A 21,865-nucleotide genomic window follows, 5' to 3' on the forward strand; every position below is an offset into this window, starting at 1 on the left:
TAACCGTTTATTTTCAATTTTACTTCGCTTTTTGCAGTCCCTGAAGAGGGTTGTTTTTGTCTAACCGAAATATTGGGCGATTGAATTACTCTTTTTAGCTGTACGATCATTTGGGTTTACGTTTGGTTCAACATCTTTTGCTGATCCAGATCTACACCAAGATCCGGCTTCACTTTGCTACTGTTTGTACAGGTGGTCCTTCCATTATTCAAAAGCTACTCTAAAAAAAAAATGTAAACCTGCTAACGGGAAGTGTTAGTGTTCTATTAACAATACACAACCACACGACTAGTTACGTCAAGATGAGTCTTATCAAACATTCATAAACATACACCCCATTGGCTTAGAAATGACAACTGTAAATTTATAGCTACCATTGTTGGGAAACTACATTTTGGCAGATGCTGGTTTGTCTGCAGGGTGAACTAAAACTTCCTTACGTTAGTTGACTGAGCTAAAACTATTTTGGCTTGTTATTGAGAGGCAATCAACCTTTTTTGTTGGGACTGTTGATCAGACGGGAGGCTTTTTGACTTCTAAGAAGAAATGGGTCGCTTTCTATTCATGTATCTCGTGTTGATGGCTTGTGTAATGTCAGTTCCAGTTCGATCAGAAGGTAAGGACATTTCTTTCGTTGAATTAAACCATTATTTTCTTATATCTATTTTTAATTTACACATTTAATTCCATTCTGTAAAGGGTTTTTAAAGCATAGCTCTTTGGCCGCTGTGACTGAAAAATACTTCAAACCACAATATACTTCCCCTGGAACGTCCCTTAAGCATTAATTTCAAGTCTTTGACACCTTATGAATTCAAGTTCATTTTGAACAAATTATTTTCGCCTTTTTGTGTTTTCGTGACGCAACATAAGCGACCAGCTATTTGCCAAGTGACACGAACGTTTATTGTCAAACTAGGGGTTACTTTCTTTCCTTGTACGTTGTACACTGAAGTCTAATATATGACTATCTGATACGAATATGAAGAGTCTTTAGAGGTTATAATCGTTCAAACCCCAAAAATGCGAGAGTGAATATTAATAAAAAAAAAAATACATCGTAAACAAGTGGGGAATATCAATAAATGTAAATTATTTCATCAAGTATCATTGGGAATTAAGTTTTTATTGGATACTTAAAAGAAATGAAGTCAATAACTTGCCACTTGTAATAAGAATCATTCTGCAAAATAAATTCAATTGCAAAAGTAGACATAAAAGTAGAAAGAACCGAAAGTTTATTAAGGTTTTTGTCGCCGTCATTGAGATGATCAGAGACATTCTTAGTAAGACACAAAAGGCTTTTAGACCTCGTTCGTTACTCATAAAAAAGATATGATCATACACGGGAAGACAAAATGTTACACAGCTAAAATAGCTCTCGAAAGAAAACACTTTACTGAAGACGGACTGATGTTTGATCTTTGCTATGTTAACTTGACAGGTGTTTACTAAATTACGTATTGTTTTCAACTGCAGCTATAATTTATTTCTGGCAAAAAATCCGCTTGCCACATAACTTCGACTTCCTGTGAAACCTGTACTCTTTCAAGCACATGTTACCTTTTCAAATCAATTTTTTTCCTTCGTGAACGTATTATTTTCAAGCGGTTTTTTAATTTAAATATTTTCATGGAATGGCGGAATTATATACATGCAAATTACCAAAGAGCGCGTTTAAGAAAGCGTAGAGAGCTGTTTTCCAGAAAAAAAAAAACTTATTTTGATAACCCAAGGCTTTAATAAGGACAAAGAATAGATTTCTTCATTCAACGAGAGTCTTATAAGAGTTTAATTTGATGTAATTCATCTGCTCTAGTGTTAAACACGAACTGAAGGTGACATTAAAATTTACCATTTTTTTTAAAAAATAGAAACTGAAATGGTTTGTCCATGGTATATATAAAAAGATTCCTCTAATACTCCTTTTCTTGTGTTCTAAATTGTCGTTGTATTGCCCAATCGTAGCAATCAGAAATGTTTTTCCTTTTTAAAGCCTGAAGTCATTAAATTATTGTCTTATCAATAGCATGACGACTTCTGAGCCGTTTATTCACGCATTTAGAAGAGTGTTGTGTTTACATGTGGTAGCGAAACCATTAAATTGTTAGCGCATATCCAAGGCCAATAGGGAGGGGCAATCAATTGCACCTTCATACAATCGTTTCTTCGAATTGGTCAGTCATTAACATGAACTGACAAACGTTAGTATTTTTCGAATAAACAATAAGAAGAAAAAAAAATTGTTAGGGTCATTCGTTTTAGTTACATGTATTTTAAAATGCTGAACAAAAACACAAGAGTTTTTATATACATTATCATTAACATTTTATGTTTTTTTGCACAATCTTTTGCTGAGGCAGATATAAAATGAAAAGCATTTTACTGCACATCTACAGTACTGTAACAAACAGATTACGCTGTATGAACAAGTAGACGCATTGGGGACAGAAGGAACCGAAGAAAATCAAGCCACAAAGAAATAGAAACTTACTTGAACAGCGACAGAATTGTTCAAGCCTTCGAAGATGTTAAAGAAGATTGTTTGACGGTTGCCGCTACTATCAAACAACTTTGAAATTTCTTTTTCCATAGTTGATTGTTATTACTACACACATGTTTGTCAGTTCACGTTAATAATTGACCATTTCGATTAAACGATTGTATGAAGGTGCAATTGATTGTGCGTCTCTATGCAAATTGCATTATTGTATGTCTCTAATACGCAGTTGATTGTCATACCATGCAATTGATTTGCTATCGGTGTTAATGATTAACCATTGCGCGAGATTGAAAGTGCTTTTCCTATCTTTGATTGTCCAAAGGTGCAATTGTTCATCCGTTTATGCTATTGAATATTAATACATATGCAAGTAGCGTTATTGAAAGTTTATTCGCGTTAATGAAGTTCATGGAAGTGCTAATGAACGTATATTTGCCGTATAGTTTCAACTGTTGACGTAAATGAATGTATATTTTGCGTAAATGAACAGCAAAGGGTGTAAATAAATCCCATTTAGCGGCAAATGTTTAAGAACAGGTACCAAGCTGTTAAGGTTAGCGCTTATCATCAAACAGATTATATTAAAGTTTTAGGGGATCAAACGTTCGCGTAAGCTCCAATTCTATTAAAGGACATTGCATTCTGTGACATTTATAAAATTTATAAATGGTTAAATATAAATTTATGAAATGGTTTCTGCCAAAGAAAACGATGGTTTCCACCGGAATAACGGGTAGAGAGAGGTGAAGGAAAGGGACAACGATTTGTTAGGTCTTGTTTATTCTGTTTTTGTTTTTTCCCTTTTTCAAACTGTAAATTAACGCAGAAGTCATGTCATTAGTAGACAAATTATGATCACTCGGGTGGGTTAAGTGCTGAGAATTAGAAAGAATGTTTGAGGTCAGATTGACTTAGCCGGGTTTCGACAACCTGAGCAGACTCTGAGAATGATTTTTCGTCAGGTTGTCGAAACGTCGCTCAAAAGGTCAAAAAGATTTTGCTGCATTTTGGTCAAAACCGCTCAAAAATTTGACAAAGAACCTGTTTCGTGACACAAAATTACTCTTACAACATCGAGAATAAATTATTCAAAACCTTGAAAGATTATTCTCGTAGGAAGAAAAACCCAAAATCAATTCTTTGTAACCTGTACCAAAAAGACACAGGAAGGGCCAATTTTATCAAGTTGAAATCCACTACCATCCTCAACATTCACAGCCAAACATAATTAAAAGTAGTTTCTGTGCATTGGTAGGGTTATTGTTAACAAGACTCTAACATTCAATTAACGATTCCATTGGGACAAATAGGTTTTTGGCTATTCATAGTGACGCTAAAATAGGTGATACTGCCCCTTTAATACGGACCTTCAGATCTGCAAACAACTCAAGATTTAGCACGAGTACGACTTTTGTATTTTAAACCCCGTTGTTTTCCGGCAGATAAGGACATCTTGGCCCAGTTCAGACGCCGAACTTTTCATGAGCCGAACTTAATTCCAATTGAGGTCGGCCCAAATCATGAATATCCCGCCTTTTGATTCAAACGCCGAACTTAAGTAGCCGAACTTAATTTACTTGAAGCAAAACCAATCGAAATGTTAGCGTTTTTTTTATTTTCAATTTTTTTAGTTGAAATACGTTATAATAATTAATGCATTAGGTTCGGCTCATGAGAATTTCGGCCTCTGAATCAAAGCCGTTCCAAAGCCGAAATTCACGGCTGAGCCAGGCGGGAAGAACGGCTTAGCCGTTCCAAATTGAAACAGCCGTTCTCAACTGATTCAGACGCCGACCTTTTCATGCACTTAATTCAAGGTATTAGGTTCGGCTCATGAAAAGTTCAGCGTCTGAACCGGGCCTTAGAAACAAGATTGGTCTGACAAGTGATTATCTACAGTACGCGTGAAGTTGTGAACTTTATTTAAAAAGTCGTACCCTTGTGCTCAATATCGTTCTCGTAGTCACTGAATCTGAAGGTCCCCACTGGCCACCTCAAACAGTCCCTCCCAGGAAAATTTATAGATACATTTTCATTTGACTTTTTCATGAGAATTTCGCTCCATGGAGTTTCCAGCTTCCTTCTTCTTTGCGAACAAACGTCTGACGAATCAGACGATAAAAGTCATCGACATCCTGGACATGGATCTCTGTGAGCTAATGTGTTACCAGGAGCCCAACTGCACCAGCTTTAACTTTAGAAAGAACCCAGAAAATGGAAAAATAAAACACAGATGTGAGTTGAATAACTCCACTCATTTGGAGCACGACAGTGAGTTCGAAGACGATACATCTTACTTCTACCGAGGAGCAAAGGTGAGGGTAACTAAAAATTTGACCGTGAAAGCCATACTTCTTACAACATTACAATCGAAGATTTAATGAAAAACTGAATAGACCTTTTTCATAAATGGCGGCCGATTTATTATTCTTTTCAATATATGTTAATTAGCCCTACTAGAGCAAAAATTCTTTTGAATTTTGCACATGCTGACGAGGCTAGTAAGGCTAATTTTCATGAAAACAAAAGAATAATTTATCGGCCGCCATTTATGAAAAAGGTCTATGATTCTCGCAGTTATATACGCTACTTAAGAGTCGTGAAAGAAAGCCTAAAAAAAAATCATTATTGAACGGGATTTGAACCTATGACCTCTGCAATACCGGTGCAGTCCTCTACCAATTGAGCTATCAAGCCAACTGGGAGTTGGTTATTTTCTGAAGGTATGAATGCAGGTAGTCGGTGCTGTTGCAGCAAGCTTCGAGCTACCTCTTCAGCCGGCTGCAATATCTCTAATAGCACCGACTACCTCACTAATTATCTATTAACAATTTGCGGCTTTTTTGTCTGACTATGTATTTTCCCTTTTTGGAGAACGCATGTGGAAAGAAGCTATGCCAGAACGACGGGATTTGCCAGTCAGGTTTTACAGACAAAGGATATCGTTGTGTATGTCCCTCGGGATTCGCGGGTCATCATTGTGAAAAGGGTAAGCCTGTTAAGTTTGACAGTCTCAAATCAGTGTAAAAAGTAAAAGTACTTCTACAATATCCCAAAAAATCTAATTTGATTAAAATCAGAGTTGGATCTAGGAAGATTAAAAACCCGATCGGGACAGTGAAATATTATAAGTCTCCTTAGTGAGATGCAATTTACGGACCGTAAACTCTTCAATGGGCGGAATCGTGAGTGAACTTCATGGACCGAAGGAAATATACGGACCACAAAGCCATTTACCCCACTGAAGCTGACCAGGACACTGAAATACCCTAAGTCTCCTTAATGAGATGCAGTTTAAGGACCGCAAACACATACTTTTTTAAGGACCGTTTATCAAGTTCTCTGGACCGAACAAACTGTACGAACTAAAAATGGAACGGACAGAGAAGTAAACACTCCTACATTTTCTTATCTTTTAAAGGTCTTTAACGAGTGTAACAAGTTCAAAAGTTTGGAGAATCGCCTGTTCATAGATCGATTATAGGCCTTTAAGAAAAAGGTACACGAAGCGCTACTTTAAGGTTCTGTTACTTGAAGGTACCTATGTTGACGTGTCTACCCTGATCTCTAAACTGTTGCAATATTTGATAACCACATATGCATATATATGTATTTTTTTATTTCATAAAGTAATCACTTCGTTCTCTTAATATATTTCCTCGCGAAGCGAGGTTAATAAATTTGTCGAGCCGAGCCGGCCCGAGCGGAGCTAAGCCGCGCGAATTCGAGCGAAAAATATATATATATATATGTTTATATCTTTGAAGGTGTCCGCACTTGAATGACGTCAGACTGTCTGGCGTCGTCTGAAAAAAATTTGCATACATCGGAAAAAATATGCGTGCATGATCAAATTTCAACTGCAATGTTCATCAATATTCACTGGATACAGAACTATCTCTCCAGAATCTTTTCCCTTTCTTTTAGAAATCTTTTTTTGTGAAAGATTGCACTGAAGAAATTACACGTTTTGTGGCCGCGGTAAAATAATTTTCCGTGGGAAATAAATTCATCGAACACGACAGCGCTGCACGCCCGTTGTACATTTCATCGCGTCAGAAATAGATTTTTAACCGCAAACTAGCCTGTGGAACTACGAAAAGACCATGCTCATCAAAATAGTTGCTATGTTCAGAAACCTTTTAATCTCCTCATTTGATGCTACAACACGAAAGAGGGCTTTCCACCCAGCCCCAGCTTCGCGAGGTTTTGCGATTCACGTATTTCTAGTCTACTCCCTTCTTTATATCTTCGTCGCACTTTAATCTGCCCGCTTGGATTAGCTTTCGCTACCCGCGGTCCAGTGTATTTAGTAAAAGAAGTAGCATTTTTCTGTATTTATACATTGAATGTACTTTTAAATTAAATGTATACTAACTGATGAAAATAATAAGGCCTGCGAGCCTGTCTCCCTGAACTGTTATTTTAAGGATCGTTCTTCATATTCTATGTTTGTTTCTATGTTTCAGGTTGTCCGACAGGCTGGGAAGCAAGTAAAGTCTCATGTTATTATATTGAGAAAACCACATTCACCACAATGAAGGCTGCCCGGCAAGAATGCCTCAGTATGGGCGCAGACCTCTCAATTATCAACTCAGCCGAGCAAAACACTTTTATTAGCGACTTCCTTAGGAAACAGGGTCCAAAGCCGGCATGGATCGGCCTCTGGCGAAATGACTCCGACAAGAATTTCTACTGGTTCGATGGCAGTCTAATAACGGGAAACTATGACTCATGGAGAGCTGGAGAACCAAACAACTATGGCGGCAACGAGAATTGCGCCCTCATAGAGGTTCAGTCTACTCACGGGGTGTGGAATGACGTACCTTGCGAGCAACCTCGGGCTGCTACTCTTTGTCAGAAGGCTAAACAAGTCGACTAGTTTGCTCTAAACCAGAATCGCAAATAGGACTTTGGTAACAAGCCTAAACATTTTTTACAGTCAACCCAGGTCACGCGTGAACGATATTTTTGAAATTTTAACGGAGTTTTGAAATTTACATGTCAGTTTTGAAAATCGCCAACGAGATTTCAGAGTTCCCGTATAAATTTCCCTAGCTTATTGACGGTATAAAGCTATGAATTTTTCTTTACATTGCAAAATTGAATATTTCAAGAATAACAATTGTTTCCCAATAATTTTGAATCTTTTTTTTCAGTTAATGCGTCTTTTTCGGAACGATTTCCAGAGAAATGTCCAACATTCCATTCACACGTCGGACATTACAAAGAGAAATTCGAATGTTCATTTCACTCTTGGAAATACTGTTCACGCGTGACCTGGGTTGACTGTAAAAGTTGTAAAGCGCTAGGGCAAGATTCACGATGTGTTGTTAGTAGAATGAGTAACTGCGTAGCATCGTAAAGAGAATCAGCGTGACAGACATTTTCACCTTTTTTATTATTTTATTGTTTAATTATTTCATCTTCCGTTAAGGAAGGTGCTTACTTTTGTTGCTGCGCATACGTTCTGCGCATCACAAGACACTCGGTTTCCTGTGGATGGTGTCTATTAATACAGGGATATTTTCGCAAGTCTTAAAACTATGCGGAGAAAGCAGAACCTAGCAAGTGCTCTGGGTATCTAAAATGAAAATTTGGAGTAACCAGGCATTTTTCAGAGATAATAAATCTTCCATTTGGAAAAACGCTACACAATGCTTTTGTATTTTACAGTTTTTTACAAAACAAGTTGCTTAGTTATCTCTAAAAAGTGCTTGGTTACCTCCAATTTTCTTTGTTGATTTGAATAACCCTTTCTAAGTTGCACATAGTCATAAACAACAACAACAAAAAAACTTCTTTATTTTAGGCACCGTTCTTAAATTGTTTTATTATTGTTATTATTATTCCTATGTCATTTCTGCTATGATAAACGAAGCAATTTGCTATTAATAATAATAATAATAATAATAAATAATAATAAAAATAATAATTTTAATAATAATAATAATGATAATAATAATAATAATAATGATGATAATAATAATAATAATAATAATAATAATAATAATAATAGTAATAATAATAATAATAATAATAATAATAATAATAATAATAATAATAATAATAATAATAATAACCTGTGCGATGCAGGATATGTGGGGTATACGCGTGGGCACCTGCATGATCAAGCGCGTAGACGGACACAAAAGAAAGTCGTCTTCAATTTACAAACACTACCATCTTCAAAATAATGACCAGATACCACAGCGTTTTTTAGAACGGTTTTTTAGAACGGTTTCACGTTCTTGCGAAATGCACCAGCAAATTTGATTGCCTCATTCATGAGATGCTATTCATACGCAAACTGAAACCAGAACTGAACGTGCAAACTGATTCAATTCGCGCTAAAGTATTTGTTTAACCATCTATTAAAATGTTAATTTTCAGCTCTAACCTATTTAAATATCCGCGTTCACAAATCGATTTTTCTCTTGATAATGGAGTCAAGATGACTCCGAAACGTCGACCTTAAATCTCTCTGTAATTTTTGCATGTCTTTGCTTCAGCAAATCCCTTTTAATAAATAATAATAATAATAACAATAATAATAATAATAATAATAATAATAATAATAATCGAATATTTATACAGGATAAATCTGCAGTATATAGTACCAACGGGGTTTTGTTGACTAAGAATTAAAACCTAAAAATAATAATTACTAAAATATGCAAAAGCAAAATATGCACTAAGTTAGAATTACAGTAAAAATTTAGAGGTAATAATCGTCCAAGGATTTCCTAAATAGTACTCTAGAATTAATGTTTCTCAAACTTCAAGGCAAGGAATTAAATATCGAGTCACCTAAAAAATAAAAACTACAGCGCGCAAAATCCAGTTTTACTTTGGGAAGTTTTGCTGCTTTCCCATTGTTTCTAGTGTTAAAAGCGTCATGATTCAATCGTTATTTGAAAATAATTCTTAAATGGAGAACATGCGCAGTTCCATTAAGGCAGTCAAATACAAGACAGCAACTTTTCTTTTGTAAAAAGTTGTCAATTGTTAAAAAATCTAAGATCATAGTTCTGCGGACTGCAGAATTAAAAACCTGCCCCTTATTAGTAGACCAATCGTTTTCTTGATTAGTCCGGCGGGCTTTCCTAAGCAAACCATCCCTGAGATTCATTTTTTTTTTCACATCCGGAGTCAACCAACGACAGAGTCCGCCTTTGACCTTCTTTAAAATAAGGGGAGCATGCTTGTCGATACATCATCGCAGAATGTCTCGAGAAGAGGCCCACGCTTTATTTACGCCGATAGATGAATAAACTTCTTCAAAATTCAGCTGGCCTGAGCGATCATTGATTCAAGTTTGAAGTTGGAATTTTTGCAGAGATGTTAAGAAGGATCCGGAGGGTGGTAAATATTTCCAACCAGAAAACCTTTAGTTGTAGGAAATAATATCTCATGCAACCCAGATGCATTCAATGTCCTCTTGTCCGAGATCCATTCGTCTTTGAAATGGAATAGATGAAGATATATAAACATCAACACCTCCACGTTGACCAGAAGCCCTTGACTTTGCAATAAATGTGTAACCTTCAATTTGGACCTCAGCTTCACTTTCAAGGGATAAATGTGTTTCGCTGACCGAAAAAAATTCTCTATGTTCTTAAAGCCATTCAGGATTTGGCAGATGATACTTTTGTTTGCTAATAAACCCCTAATGTTTCAATGCAGAATTTTAAGGCCCTTTTTAGAAACAAGCTCGCTAAGTTCGGGGATGTCATGTGGATGAACACCTTCTTGTCGACGGTGGTCGGCTCCATCTCGGGTGTTGTTGTTAATAAGACAAGAACTGCAGATGACTCCACTATCATGGGAGCAGAAGCATTTTAGGTGAAATTTCAAATGACATTGCCGGCAAGACATCCTGCTTTGGCTTTTCTTCAAAGCTTTAGAGGCACGATTCGCATCTGTCGATCGGTCCAGGGCAAGTTTTAATATTGCCTGATAGGAGAAGCAGGGGCTGAATTAGCGAAGTTTGCGATGTTCGAAGCCCAGTTCCATTTATTTGGCGGTAGGACCAAAGCGAAGAGTAGATAAAGGTTTCTCGTTTATTGATCACTATAAGAATTCCTTTTGAAGGACTTCTTGAATGGATTTAAAGGTAACTAAGACTTTAACAATACGAAAGTGACTAAGTAATGGCAAGCAAAATTTATAACAGTTTGTTGGCGTTTTTTCAAGAGTTTATTTCGCTTGTTGCAAGTATTTATCTCTTCGTGTGCTGTAACCTCGCTTGTACTTCTTCCAAAGACCGACAACCGAGCATAACAGTATCTTTTTGATGGGAGGAAGGAGCAGGTCAAATTCAGTGGAAGGAAACTGACCCTGTGCGTTCCTTCTTTGGATCCGTGAGTTTTTCAAGCGCCGTAGAAAGCTTCATTAATTAATGCGTAGTTTGCTCATGAATTAAACTTGCATTTTCTCTTAATTACACGAATATAACAATCAACTTTTCTCGTTTTGTCTGTTTTGTACGCAAAGAAATATTCACAGTCCTCAATTGTTCTGTGGGATTTTCGAGACCTGAATGCTTCAATCGAACTCCCGCGGCCATCTTGGTTTGTAACGACGGCTAAAAAGTAGCGTTGAACTCCGCTACTGTGGCAGTGATTAAACACATGAACATTCCAATCTCGAGAAAGTGAAAAATACATTCCTTAGTATTGAACCATTAGTCTGGAACTCATAATAATTAGATTACCGGAATTTGCCCAAATTTACTTTTCAAAAGAAACTAAAATCAAGGGCCATGAAAATTCTCTTAGAAAATGACGACTACTTTGAAGTCACTTAAGTTATCAATGTAGTGCAATAGCTCTAGTATTGTACATTTTTTCACTTTCTCCTTAAATTTACAAGTCTTTACAATGTCAGTTATATTTAATATTTTAAATCCTTCCATAATCCTTAATATTGGTGTTACCTTTTGCTTCTCTTTCAGCTAATGTTCTAATAATAATAATAATAATAATAATAATAATAATAATAATAATAATAATAATAATAATAATATTCCAAATAAAATGTTATTTACAGGTTAAAAGTAGCTATTAAAACTTATTTACAATTCTTTTCGATAAAAAAAAGACTATTTTTAAGCACATTTTTTTTTGAAGAAAAGGGGAAAAAATCTCATTAATAATAATAATAATAATAATAATAATAATAATAATAATAATAATAACAATAATAATAATAAAGACTTTATTAACAGCATTTCCACAGAGTGGCTCTTCATCCGTTAATATCTAACTAAAATTAATTACAACTAAGACAAACTGAAGAAAAACGGTGTTAAAATGAATAACAAAATATGTGTTCCAAACGCTAAATGAAAATCAATCAAAGTCTGGACCTGGCTTTATCTTGTAGCAATTTCTTCGTCTCCTTAAAAAATAAAATTGGATCCATGCAGTTTCTTAAAGAAAGGGGAAGGTTATTAAATAAATTGGCAGCTTCATCTTGAAACGTATTGGAGATCTTTGATCTTTGGAGCTGTATACCCTTGCTGGAGCGTAATTTAGTTACAATCTTATTTAACACGATATTTGCAATTCCTTTGTCTACTTCCCAAGCCTCAATTAGCTAGCTTTATGCGGGTGGAAGAATTAATTTTCTTGTGCCATGTGACGTGATCAATTTTTTTTTGCTGGCACTGACACGATCGGGCCTGAAAATTTTGAGCGAGTTTAGGTTCGTTTCAACTGATATTACTCACTAAATTTTTACCAATTTTAGGAAGAAAATGAAATGAGATGTTATGTTTTAGTCTGGTAAATAAAATAAATAGTTTTTTCTTTATTTTCAGCGAGTACCACAGGAATGCAGGATACTTTCGCATGAGTCTCCTGTAGCTCAGTAATAGAGTATCGGAAAAAATAATTTGGTGGGGTAGGCGGGAACAGTAGCGAAAAGGATACGCTATATTCGAAGTTGGAATTTAGAATGTCAATGTTTATTTGTTTAATTTTGAATGTAACCCTCTGAGCTGTGTTCTGTGTTTTTGGAATTTTTTGCTTGGTTGTGATTATATTTTTTTTTCCTTTCCTGCTGATGAAGGAATCAAATATGTTCAATTTTTCCAAAAGTAGTGTACTATTACTGAATTTGCAAGTTCTTGATAATTGCTATGTTTTTGTTACTGTATTTCGTAAATTTATACTATTCCAAATTGTTAAAAAAATTGCTAAAAAAATGAATTGAAAATAATTAGTTCAAGTAGGAAAATGGAAGATGATGATGATAATGATGATGATTTTATCAGTTGCCTTGTCCTTCAGAAGGCTATATTTTGTAAGATACTTCAACTAAAGGGCAAGTAACAAGTTGTATTACTATAACTGCAATGTTGTATGATTATCTCTTGATTATGAACTTAACATCAGATAAGTAAAAATAAAACTAAACATAAGAAGCACATGTAGTTTGTCAATTGAAAAATAAGAGCACGGTATAGCTAGTAAACACAGTTTGAATTTAGGGCTCTAAAAAGTTGAAGGTGATAAAATGATTTACTGATCTAAGCAAGCTCAGAAACGAGGACTTAGACTTCGGGTGGTCGTACTTTTTCCCTCTAGATCACTCACGCGAAAGGGACTGTACTGAATTATGCAAGTTGAAAGAGAGAACGAGAAGGGGTTAGCGAGAGTACAAAAGGTACTACTCATGTTTCTCGCGCTGTAATAGGATACAAAATAGGCACGAGTTAGTACAAGCTTAGCCTTAAGTCAACAATAAATGAAAATGTAGACCTCCGGCCTGGCAGCACCTGGTAAGTGCTAACAAATCCGTCAGACCACCCCGGGTTGGGTTACAAAGAAGAACAGGGGAGGTTCTTTAGACGCTGTAGGCAATCCACCTAGGAGTAGGTTACTTGGAATATGAAAACCTAAGCTATGGATTAAATGGTCTTTAATTAGGAAAAAGAACTGAATAATACGACTTGGTCAAGGGCCATGCAGTTTGCGGAAAGAGGGTTGTATAGGGCTCGATGGGAAGGACGCTGCAATCCCACGAAGACCATATGCACCAACCTAGTCCCCTGGGTCATCGCGATATTTTTAAAATTGGCGGTTAGAGAAGACCCTGGAACACGCTGCAAATGTTCCATTAATTGTGGAGTATTTTGTTAAGTGAAACAATTGATTTTAAGAAAAACATTTCGTCCCATACATTGCTCGCCCACCTCTCACCGAACCCGTTCATGCTACTAGAAACAGTACTCAGTTGGAATCATAGATCCGATGAAATGAAATGAAAATACAAAAAAGAGAAGTAACAGTCTTTTTCTTTCTTTGTGTCGTTCTTTCCTTCATTGATCCTTTTTTTTTTTCATTCTGTCCTTCCTTCCTTTCGTTTTCTTTCTTTCAACCAGAAGCCTGCTTGCATGAACACCCCGTTAGCCCTTTAAGAAGCAATATCAACATGTACATTCTCCTTACTCCTCTGTGTTTATTTCTTGTGGCACCAGGTAGGAGAATTAAGAACATTTTATCTTTGGTGATTATCTCCCTTATTCTCGTGGCCTGACTGTTTGATTAGACAATGATATGGTAAGGGGAAATTACATGCTGATCACTATTGGAGTTTAAGAGTTTAATATGGGATTGCACTCTACTGGGCTTTTGATTGGGATGATGTCAGGAAACTTCAGCTAAAAAATGAGAAAGAAGTCGTTATTAGAGAGATCTAGAATCGCGTTTACGGCAAACGTGAGATTTACGTTTCTGCTTTCTTAAAATCTTAATAAACTTGAAACTTCAACTTGAACTGGTACACATATGGCAATAGTACAAAATAATTTTGACTATCCACGCTAACGCAAAACTGATCGTTTGCCATAAATGTAATTATATAATTCCATTTTGAAAAAGTTATTTACATCCCTTTGAGGGGTGGGTTGGGGACTCATATAAGTGATGGGGGTGATCGTCTTTCCTTTAAGGGGTTAAAATTCGTGGTTTGATACTCCTTAGAGTGCGAAAATCTAAAATATCTTCCGTCAGAGACATGGTGGTACCTTTTAGGATATTGAGCCGAAAAAAATAGATGAAGTAAATCTCAGTCAACTGATTCGGCACCTTCTAGGGGTAAAAAATTGTTCGGACCAGGATCGGACCAAGTCCACAGAACAGAATTCTTGTCCCCTCAATTCAAATCGCGAACATTTTATTATTACAAAGACGTTTTAAAATATTTATTTAGCATATATTTTTAATATCGGTTGAAGTGTAATGCATGGCAATTTTTAACTTTTTACCTTCTTCACTTCTCACGAAATACTAGCCAGTCGTTTCGTCTAAGAAGCGGATCGCCCCTTAGAGTTCGCTTATGTATTCTGTCGTTTGAATAGCAATGATGTTAGGGCCAAATCCTGAAAGCAATATGAAATTATAATCCTAAATATGCGAGTTCCCTACGGGTTTGGTGAATGAATATAAAAAACAATTCACCAAAAACCGTAACGTGAACTCGCAAAATAAAAATTTTGTGGATATTTGCGAAAATTTGAGCTTTAATCCTGGTTGATTGTAGAGGAGTATCCGAACATTTCTTTTAATTTATCCGGGAGATTTATGGCCCACTGGGTACGGATGACGGGGAGATTCGTTCGGTATCCGGAGGAGTTGCTATCTCCTGTCTCGAGGCCATATTTATACTAAAGGACACCACGATACGCTTAACCAGACGCCTGGAGCTATTTTCCCAAGTTTGCCCCACATGGATAATGAGTTTCCTGTACAAAAACAGTGATTCTACAATAGTACGGACTTAAAAAGATAAAAAAAAAAAAAAACTCGGGAGCTATACCCTGTCTTTGATATGTTAATATAAAAATATGGCGGCTTTTGACTAGTTTTTTTTTGGCAAATGCTGGGTACAAAAATATATAACGCTGAACATCAACTGCCTTTCGGTATAGCTGGATTAGGCCTGCGGTTAGGAAAACGGTAGAACGGTTTATCAACGAATATTGCGAGCCATGTCAGCGTTATTTTTCGATTCCTGATCATTATCTGCCTACTCGTAAGTAACTTTTGTCACTAGTGGAGGCAATTGGCAAACTTTGGCTCAGCAACACTGGGTTTGACGTCAATAAGTAGAGTAATAGCAAACAATTAAATGGATTTAAATAAATATAAACTTTTTATCTGGTTCTGTTAGCTTCTTCTTTTTTTTTTTTTTAGCAAAAAATAACATATTCTCCATGAGGATCAAAATTAACAGATCAGGATGCAAAGTGGTACCGATCGGAGTGCTTTATAATGATACGAAGATGAGTGGGTTGTTTAACGTTTTACAATAAGTTCTTATAGATATTCCATTTTTGCTTCCTTTGTTTATATAAAATGGATATAATTAGAAGAATTCTATCTTTAACGGGAAAATATGTAGTTACCGTCAATTACCGACGCCAAAACGCAGACCAAATGCAAATAATTCAAAGCAAATTTTTTCCTGAATGTCGAGAAGGCTCAATTTCTAAATCACATTTCTTTAATAAAAAATAATATATTTTCCACGAGGATCATAATTAACTGATCAGAGTGCAAAGTGGTACCGATCGGAGCGCTTTATAATTATGCGAAGATGAGTTGGTTGTTTAACGTTTTACAATAGGTTCTATTAAATATTCCATTTTTGCTGCCTTTGTTTATATAAAATGGATATAATTAGAAGAATTCTATCTTTAACTGGAGCATATTGAGTTATCGTCCATTACCGACGCCAAAACGCAGACCAAATGCAAATAATATAAGGCATATTTTTTTCCTGAATGTCGAGAAGGCTCGATATCTATGTTTTTCTTTAACCGTGTAAGGCGGTTGCCTAAAATTTCGTAAGGCTCTTTTGAGTTCTGAAAAGTGAAAAAAGGACAATTTTCTAACAAGCATCATCCATCAAAACTAGTGGAACGTCATATTTGCATGAAAGAATAAAACATTGTGAAGAATTAATTGTGGCAGACGCATGCAGTTGTTTTCCCAAGTTCGTCCCACGTGGATTATGCTTTTCTTGTATAAATACGGCGATTCTACAATAGTAAGGACTCAGAAAACTAAAAAATAAAATAAAAAATAAATAAATAAATAAAAGGAAAAAAGGCATCCGTATTTTAATATGGCAATAATAGGGTTGACTAGCATGCGCGACTCTCATGGGCGTGTTTTTACTTAAATAAAAGTTTTCCATCATGGGTATGTCTTTCAGAGAAGACCTTTTTGTCTATGAAATGAGCGATGCTCCATAGGTCCTGTGAATTTTTTTTTTTTAGTGCTGGGTTGTCTTCTTGTTAAATGCCATTTATGATTTGGAGGATGTGCTTGATGGTCACTGAACAAATTAATTCATGTGCTTAACAGTCGCATGTTTTGTATTTTGATCTCAAAGGCCATTTCTGGGTTATGTGTTTTATCTATTTGACCTCTTGTTGTTTATGCTTAGCGATTGTCGTTCGTATGCCGTTTGTGGCATTTGGTTAAGGCTTGGTTTGCAATTTGGCTCATTTTAGTGTGTTTTGTGACAGTATAGCCTGTCCTTTTATCCTTGTAAGGATAGGATTTGAACCGTGTAATAATCATTATCTTGCGGCTATTAGCTATAAGGAACTATATACTAACTATAAGGAAAATTAAAATACTTGATGCGTTACTTGATGTAGAAAAGGACCCCTATATTTCCTTAAAGGAATAAAGTGGGAGAATGTATTGCTTTTTTTATTACAAGTCCTGGATGCTTTTGTCATGTCTTTAAATCAACAGCAGAGGACTAAATTTTCGTGTCCAACTCATCACTATAAATTGCACGAATAGGAGGAACTGCCGAAAAAAGCAAGTCTGCCCCACTTAACAAATTTGCATTATTTTAACATGCGCAATTTTTTTCTTTAGACTCCCGACGATATTTTTAACCTTCTCACGATGTTGAACGAATTTCCATAAGTAGTCGTTTATCTTCCTACTTGGTTGGAGTTTGTAGCAGGTGTAGTTTTTCAGTTTCATCAAACGTTTGAGATATTGGGAGAATAACTAGAGTGAAGTCGCAAAATTCAGTACTGTGTTTTTTATTCAGCCGACACAAATAATTTATGTACATGACAAATCTCTTATGCTATGGGGTAGAGCATCCGAACTAGTAATAGAAAGGTTCAACTCCTAATAGGAGCACTCAAATTTCTTTTTTTTCCGAGTATGCCTGTGTCACTTTCTAGAATAATACATCATTCTCATTCATCCACCAGGCTTGAAATATACCATCAAATTTATTTCATGACAAATCTCCTTCCCTTATTAATAATTGCGAAGTAAAAATAAACAAACAATCGTCAGCCAAGACACTTTAATTTACCCCTACGCAGGCGCCAGCCTGGGCCTGTTCGATTGGTAAAACTTCCTGTTTTGAATATTTGTAACGGAAACTTTAAAAAGAAAACGTCACTTTCAGTACAATTATGTAAGAGATTTTTGTTTTAGTCAAGCATAATATATACGTCTTCCACATATCTCTCTTTTTCCCTTTCTTATTTTCTTCCTGATAGAAATTATCAAGGGAGAAAAAAGTTGGTATAAGTGCTTACGTTAGTGTAATCAATACTAGATAATAGAGTGGTTTGGTCCCTTTATTTAATTTTGTCATTCCCTGATGGATGACAACTTTCTCCATCCAATTATGATCAATACTCACCTGCCACTTCTAATCCATATATTTTTAGTTCTCACCGTGAAACATTGTTCCAGGCCATGATAAAGATCATCTCATTTCGAGTTTGTTGATCTGCTCTTTCCTGGGAGGTGTGGCCGCAGTGCTACTCAGATGAACAGAAAGGTAAAATAGAAGTGATACTAATAATTGTAGCCATTTAAACACGTTCGGCCGCCGTTAGTGAACTTTATTTTCTTGGTCTTTAACACAGGAAAGTCGAACAGAGTTTCAAAAGGAAATTTTATTATTACAAAACGAAGAAGTTCGAGCATTAAACGATTTTCCTAGTTCGTGAACTCATTGCTTTTTATTTCTGGTCAACGATACGCCAGACGTATCAACGGAAACAAAATGAAAATGTTTTATGCCGTATTATGGAAGTTTTGGCAACCACAATGAATGAAAGGATTGCTCTCTAATGAGAAAATTACATGGTTCTTCGTGTCCTTCAATAAAACCAAGTAGAGACGAGAAGCTTCGTGTCAAACTCGTCAAGCACAATTTTTGCCCATGCCAGTGTACATTTGTCTTTCGTTTTCGACCTATTTCGCTTGTTTAGAAGAGAAACGTGCGAAAAAAAGTACGAAATCTCGTTTTTGCTTGCAAAATGTAAGTTTGTGTGTGGACAATTTCCTTCGTTTAGCGTAAAATCCAGAGCACCCAACCACAAATAGTTAAAATGTTGTTTCCTTAAAAATCTCGCATCATTTTACGATCTCCAAAACGTAAATTTTCACTAGTTGACGCTGCTTGATACGTTCGTACTCTTAATTTGAATATTTTCGGGAACAGAACACTATTCCCGAAATTTGTGAGCTGTTATTGGCTTTTCGAAATGCTAGCAGGTCTTTTTCCGCACTTTTACCGACGTATTTGTCCTCCGAACACAAATGGACTTGGTTTTTTTAGCGTTGCTAAACCTTTCGTTAAAGATAACGCTTGTTTTTCTTCACAATTTAATTCGAATTTCTGACTGAGAAGGGTGATGTCTTTCGAACGGATATTCTACCAAAATGAACTCTTGGACGCACGCGTATAACGGACAAAGCCATATTGTTTGCCAAATCTGAATTATGAGAGATCTAAACAGTCTGCAAACACTAGCTCGGTAAAATCTCAGTGGAACCCGGCGCAATTTATTGAAAATATTCTACTTCCTTCAAAAAAAAAAAAAACAACAACAACAAAAATAGTTAAAATGTTGTTTCCTTAAAAAAACCTCGCATCATTCTACGGCCTCCACAACGAAAATTCTCACTAGTTGACGCAGCTTGATCCCTACGTATTCTGTAGCTGAAAATTTTAGGGAACGGAATACTATTCCCCGAATTTACGAGCTGTTGTTGGCTTTTCGAAATAATAGCGGGTCTTTTTCCGCACTTTTACCGACATATTTGTCCTCCGAACACAAATGGGAGTAGTTTTCAGCGTTGCTAACGTTTCAGGTGATCTTTCGTTAAAGATAATGCTTGTTTTTCTTCACAATTTAATCCGAATTTCTGACTGAGACGGGTGATGTCTTTCAAGCGGACATTATATTAAAATGAACTCTTGGACGCACCCGTATAACGGACAAATCCACATTGCTTGAGAAACCTGGAATTATAGGAGATCTAAACAGTCTGCAAGCACTAACTTGGTAAAATCTACAACCCGGCGAAATTCATTGAAAATATTATACTTCCTTCAACTAATACTTTAAGGGTACCGTATTGGTACCTTTAGAGGCGTCTTGCGCCCAAGGTAAGTAGCGCGTCCGGTTTAAACTGTAGATCAGACATAAGCCATTTATTACATTAAAGTTTATAGAGCTGGCTATCACACTATACCAAGAATTTTGAAATAAAGTAAATTGTCAAATTTCTATCGCTGTTTTCTCGAATCATTTTTTTTTCTCTTGAAGGGGACACTTTGAAGAGCTAGAATTCAAAGAGAATTTGTTCGTTTGCCTTCAAATTTGTACCTAGTTTAACATAAACAACAAAAACGTTTCTGCGAATTTTTCTTTCAAAATATTTTTTTATTCCGAGAGCGATTTTTGTACGATAACTCCACATTTGTTTAATCCTATTTCAAAAATGCTAAAATGTTATGTAACTTTTCACTGCAATTAAATATGGCAAAATGCGACACTTTTGCTAGCGCTTTGGGTCCGGAAACTGAGGAGCAAATTAAATTAGCGATAAACAAATTTCGCTTTGACTTGTAGCTTTCAAAAGGCGATTTTGACGGTCGCCTTTAGGGGTTGGAAAAATTCGGCAATTCCTTTCATTTCAATTTTCTTGGTATAGTGTTATAGCCAGCTCTATAAGGTTTTATTTGATATAGGGGTTTAGGTATCTACACTTAAAACCGGACGCGCTACATCGTTTGGACGCGAGATACCTCTCAAGGTATACGGTAACCTTAAGCTAGAAAACATTATAGGCTGGGTTACCTTTCGATCGATATTTCGAGGCCGTATGACTAAGCCGTGTTAAAAAAAAAATGATTTTAGCAGTGAGTGTGTTGTTTACCAAACAAGAAACCAGAAAGGGATGCGGGGTTTAATGAAAACGGCAGTTTGAAATCTTGAAAAGAACGCGAGCTTTCTGGAAAATAAAGTTTTGTAGGAATTGCGATGAACGAGTAAGGAGGTCATGATCTAATTTATGCGGGGCTGTGTTGACGTTTTACGTGGCAAATTTTACCCGCGATCTCGAATTACCGGCAAATTTGCCCACATCGTGATCATCGCATGTCAGGACGTTTTTGTGTTTCATTTTGGATTTGAAGAGAGCAAAGCAATAAACGTCTCCTTGGGTAAAAATCAAGAACCGAGGCTAAAAAAGACAAACAACGTAAAAAAAAAAAAAAAAAAAAAAACTTCAGCTTCAGCTGGCAGGTTGAGGTTTGTCGTACAAATAACTCGTTGCTGTTTCCAAACCATCCTCGTCGAAAGATATCGGGGCGAGTCGAATGAAAATAACTGCCTCGGCAGCTGAGGAATTCATTGACGAACTACAAGATAGTGGAGATTCCAACACCAGCAGGTCTCCTTCGAATTCCGAATTCGAAGATGCCGGCGACGATCCAGCCACTTTCGCTGTTTTTGACTGGCTCAAAAATTAGCAGCGAACTTCAGCTCGGAGAACTGATGGATGTATTGATTTAGCAGGTGGCGTCCTCGCCCCTTTTGCCATTACGATATCCATTACGCGCGATATCCATATACGACTCCTTCGGAGTCCAAATTCGAAGATGCCGGCGACGATCTAGCCACTTTCGCTGTTTTTGACCGATTCAAAAATTAGCAGCAAATTTCAGCTGGCTAGAACCGATGGATGCATTGATTTAGCCAGTGGCGTTATCGCACCAGACTTAACTTTTGCCGTTACGATATCGCTTTAAACGCTGAATGCTTTCGCGTGAATTTAAATTATTGTTTTGTAATAGAACTCCGCCGGGAATAATTCTTTGTGTTTGATTGGCCGGCGACGTAAGCGCGTTGACACTAATTTTAATGTCGTGCAAAAACGCTGAAAATGTTTTAAAGCCGAAAACACGGCTTTTGCTTTTACGCGAATTTCGCATCTTAAATTGAATTAATTAGATTTGGCAGATTTCAACGAAATTTGGCCAAAATGTTCCTCAGATATAAATACC

General features: G+C 36.3%; 1 protein-coding gene and 1 long non-coding RNA gene across 2 annotated transcripts in view; both read left to right on the top strand.

Moving 5' to 3' along the window:
• The first annotated feature begins 4,558 nt into the window (after window positions 1-4,558).
• On the top strand, window positions 4,559-7,434 carry LOC146454155 (ladderlectin-like). Its single transcript, XM_085095777.1, has 3 exons — window positions 4,559-4,818; window positions 5,378-5,492; window positions 6,973-7,434. The coding sequence occupies exons 1-3, from the start codon at window positions 4,567-4,569 to the stop codon at window positions 7,383-7,385; spliced, it is 780 nt and encodes a 259-aa protein (XP_084951903.1). The 5' UTR covers window positions 4,559-4,566; the 3' UTR covers window positions 7,386-7,434.
• A 10,785-nt stretch (window positions 7,435-18,219) lies between these two features.
• Window positions 18,220-21,865, top strand: part of LOC146454156 (uncharacterized) — a 53,922-nt gene continuing 50,276 nt past the window's right edge. Inside the window, exon 1 of the long non-coding RNA XR_014859325.1 lies at window positions 18,220-18,343. This is a non-coding gene — a long non-coding RNA (uncharacterized LOC146454156). The remainder of the gene's footprint in view (window positions 18,344-21,865) is intronic.

This window comes from Pavona decussata, unplaced genomic scaffold (assembly GCF_977016875.1).
Source record: "Pavona decussata unplaced genomic scaffold, jaPavDecu1.1 SCAFFOLD_313, whole genome shotgun sequence".
NCBI classification, from domain to species: domain Eukaryota; kingdom Metazoa; phylum Cnidaria; class Anthozoa; order Scleractinia; family Agariciidae; genus Pavona; species Pavona decussata.

Excerpts from the sequence above, each read along its gene's own strand:
- LOC146454155 (XM_085095777.1), top strand. The coding sequence starts at position 4,567 with ATGGAGTTTCCAGCTTCCTTCTTCTTTGCGAACAAACGTCTGACGAAT. Across the intron at positions 4,819-5,377 it reads ACTTCTACCGAGGAGCAAAG|AACGCATGTGGAAAGAAGCT; the intron begins GTGAGGGTAACT and ends CCCTTTTTGGAG. Across the intron at positions 5,493-6,972 it reads GGGTCATCATTGTGAAAAGG|GTTGTCCGACAGGCTGGGAA; the intron begins GTAAGCCTGTTA and ends TCTATGTTTCAG.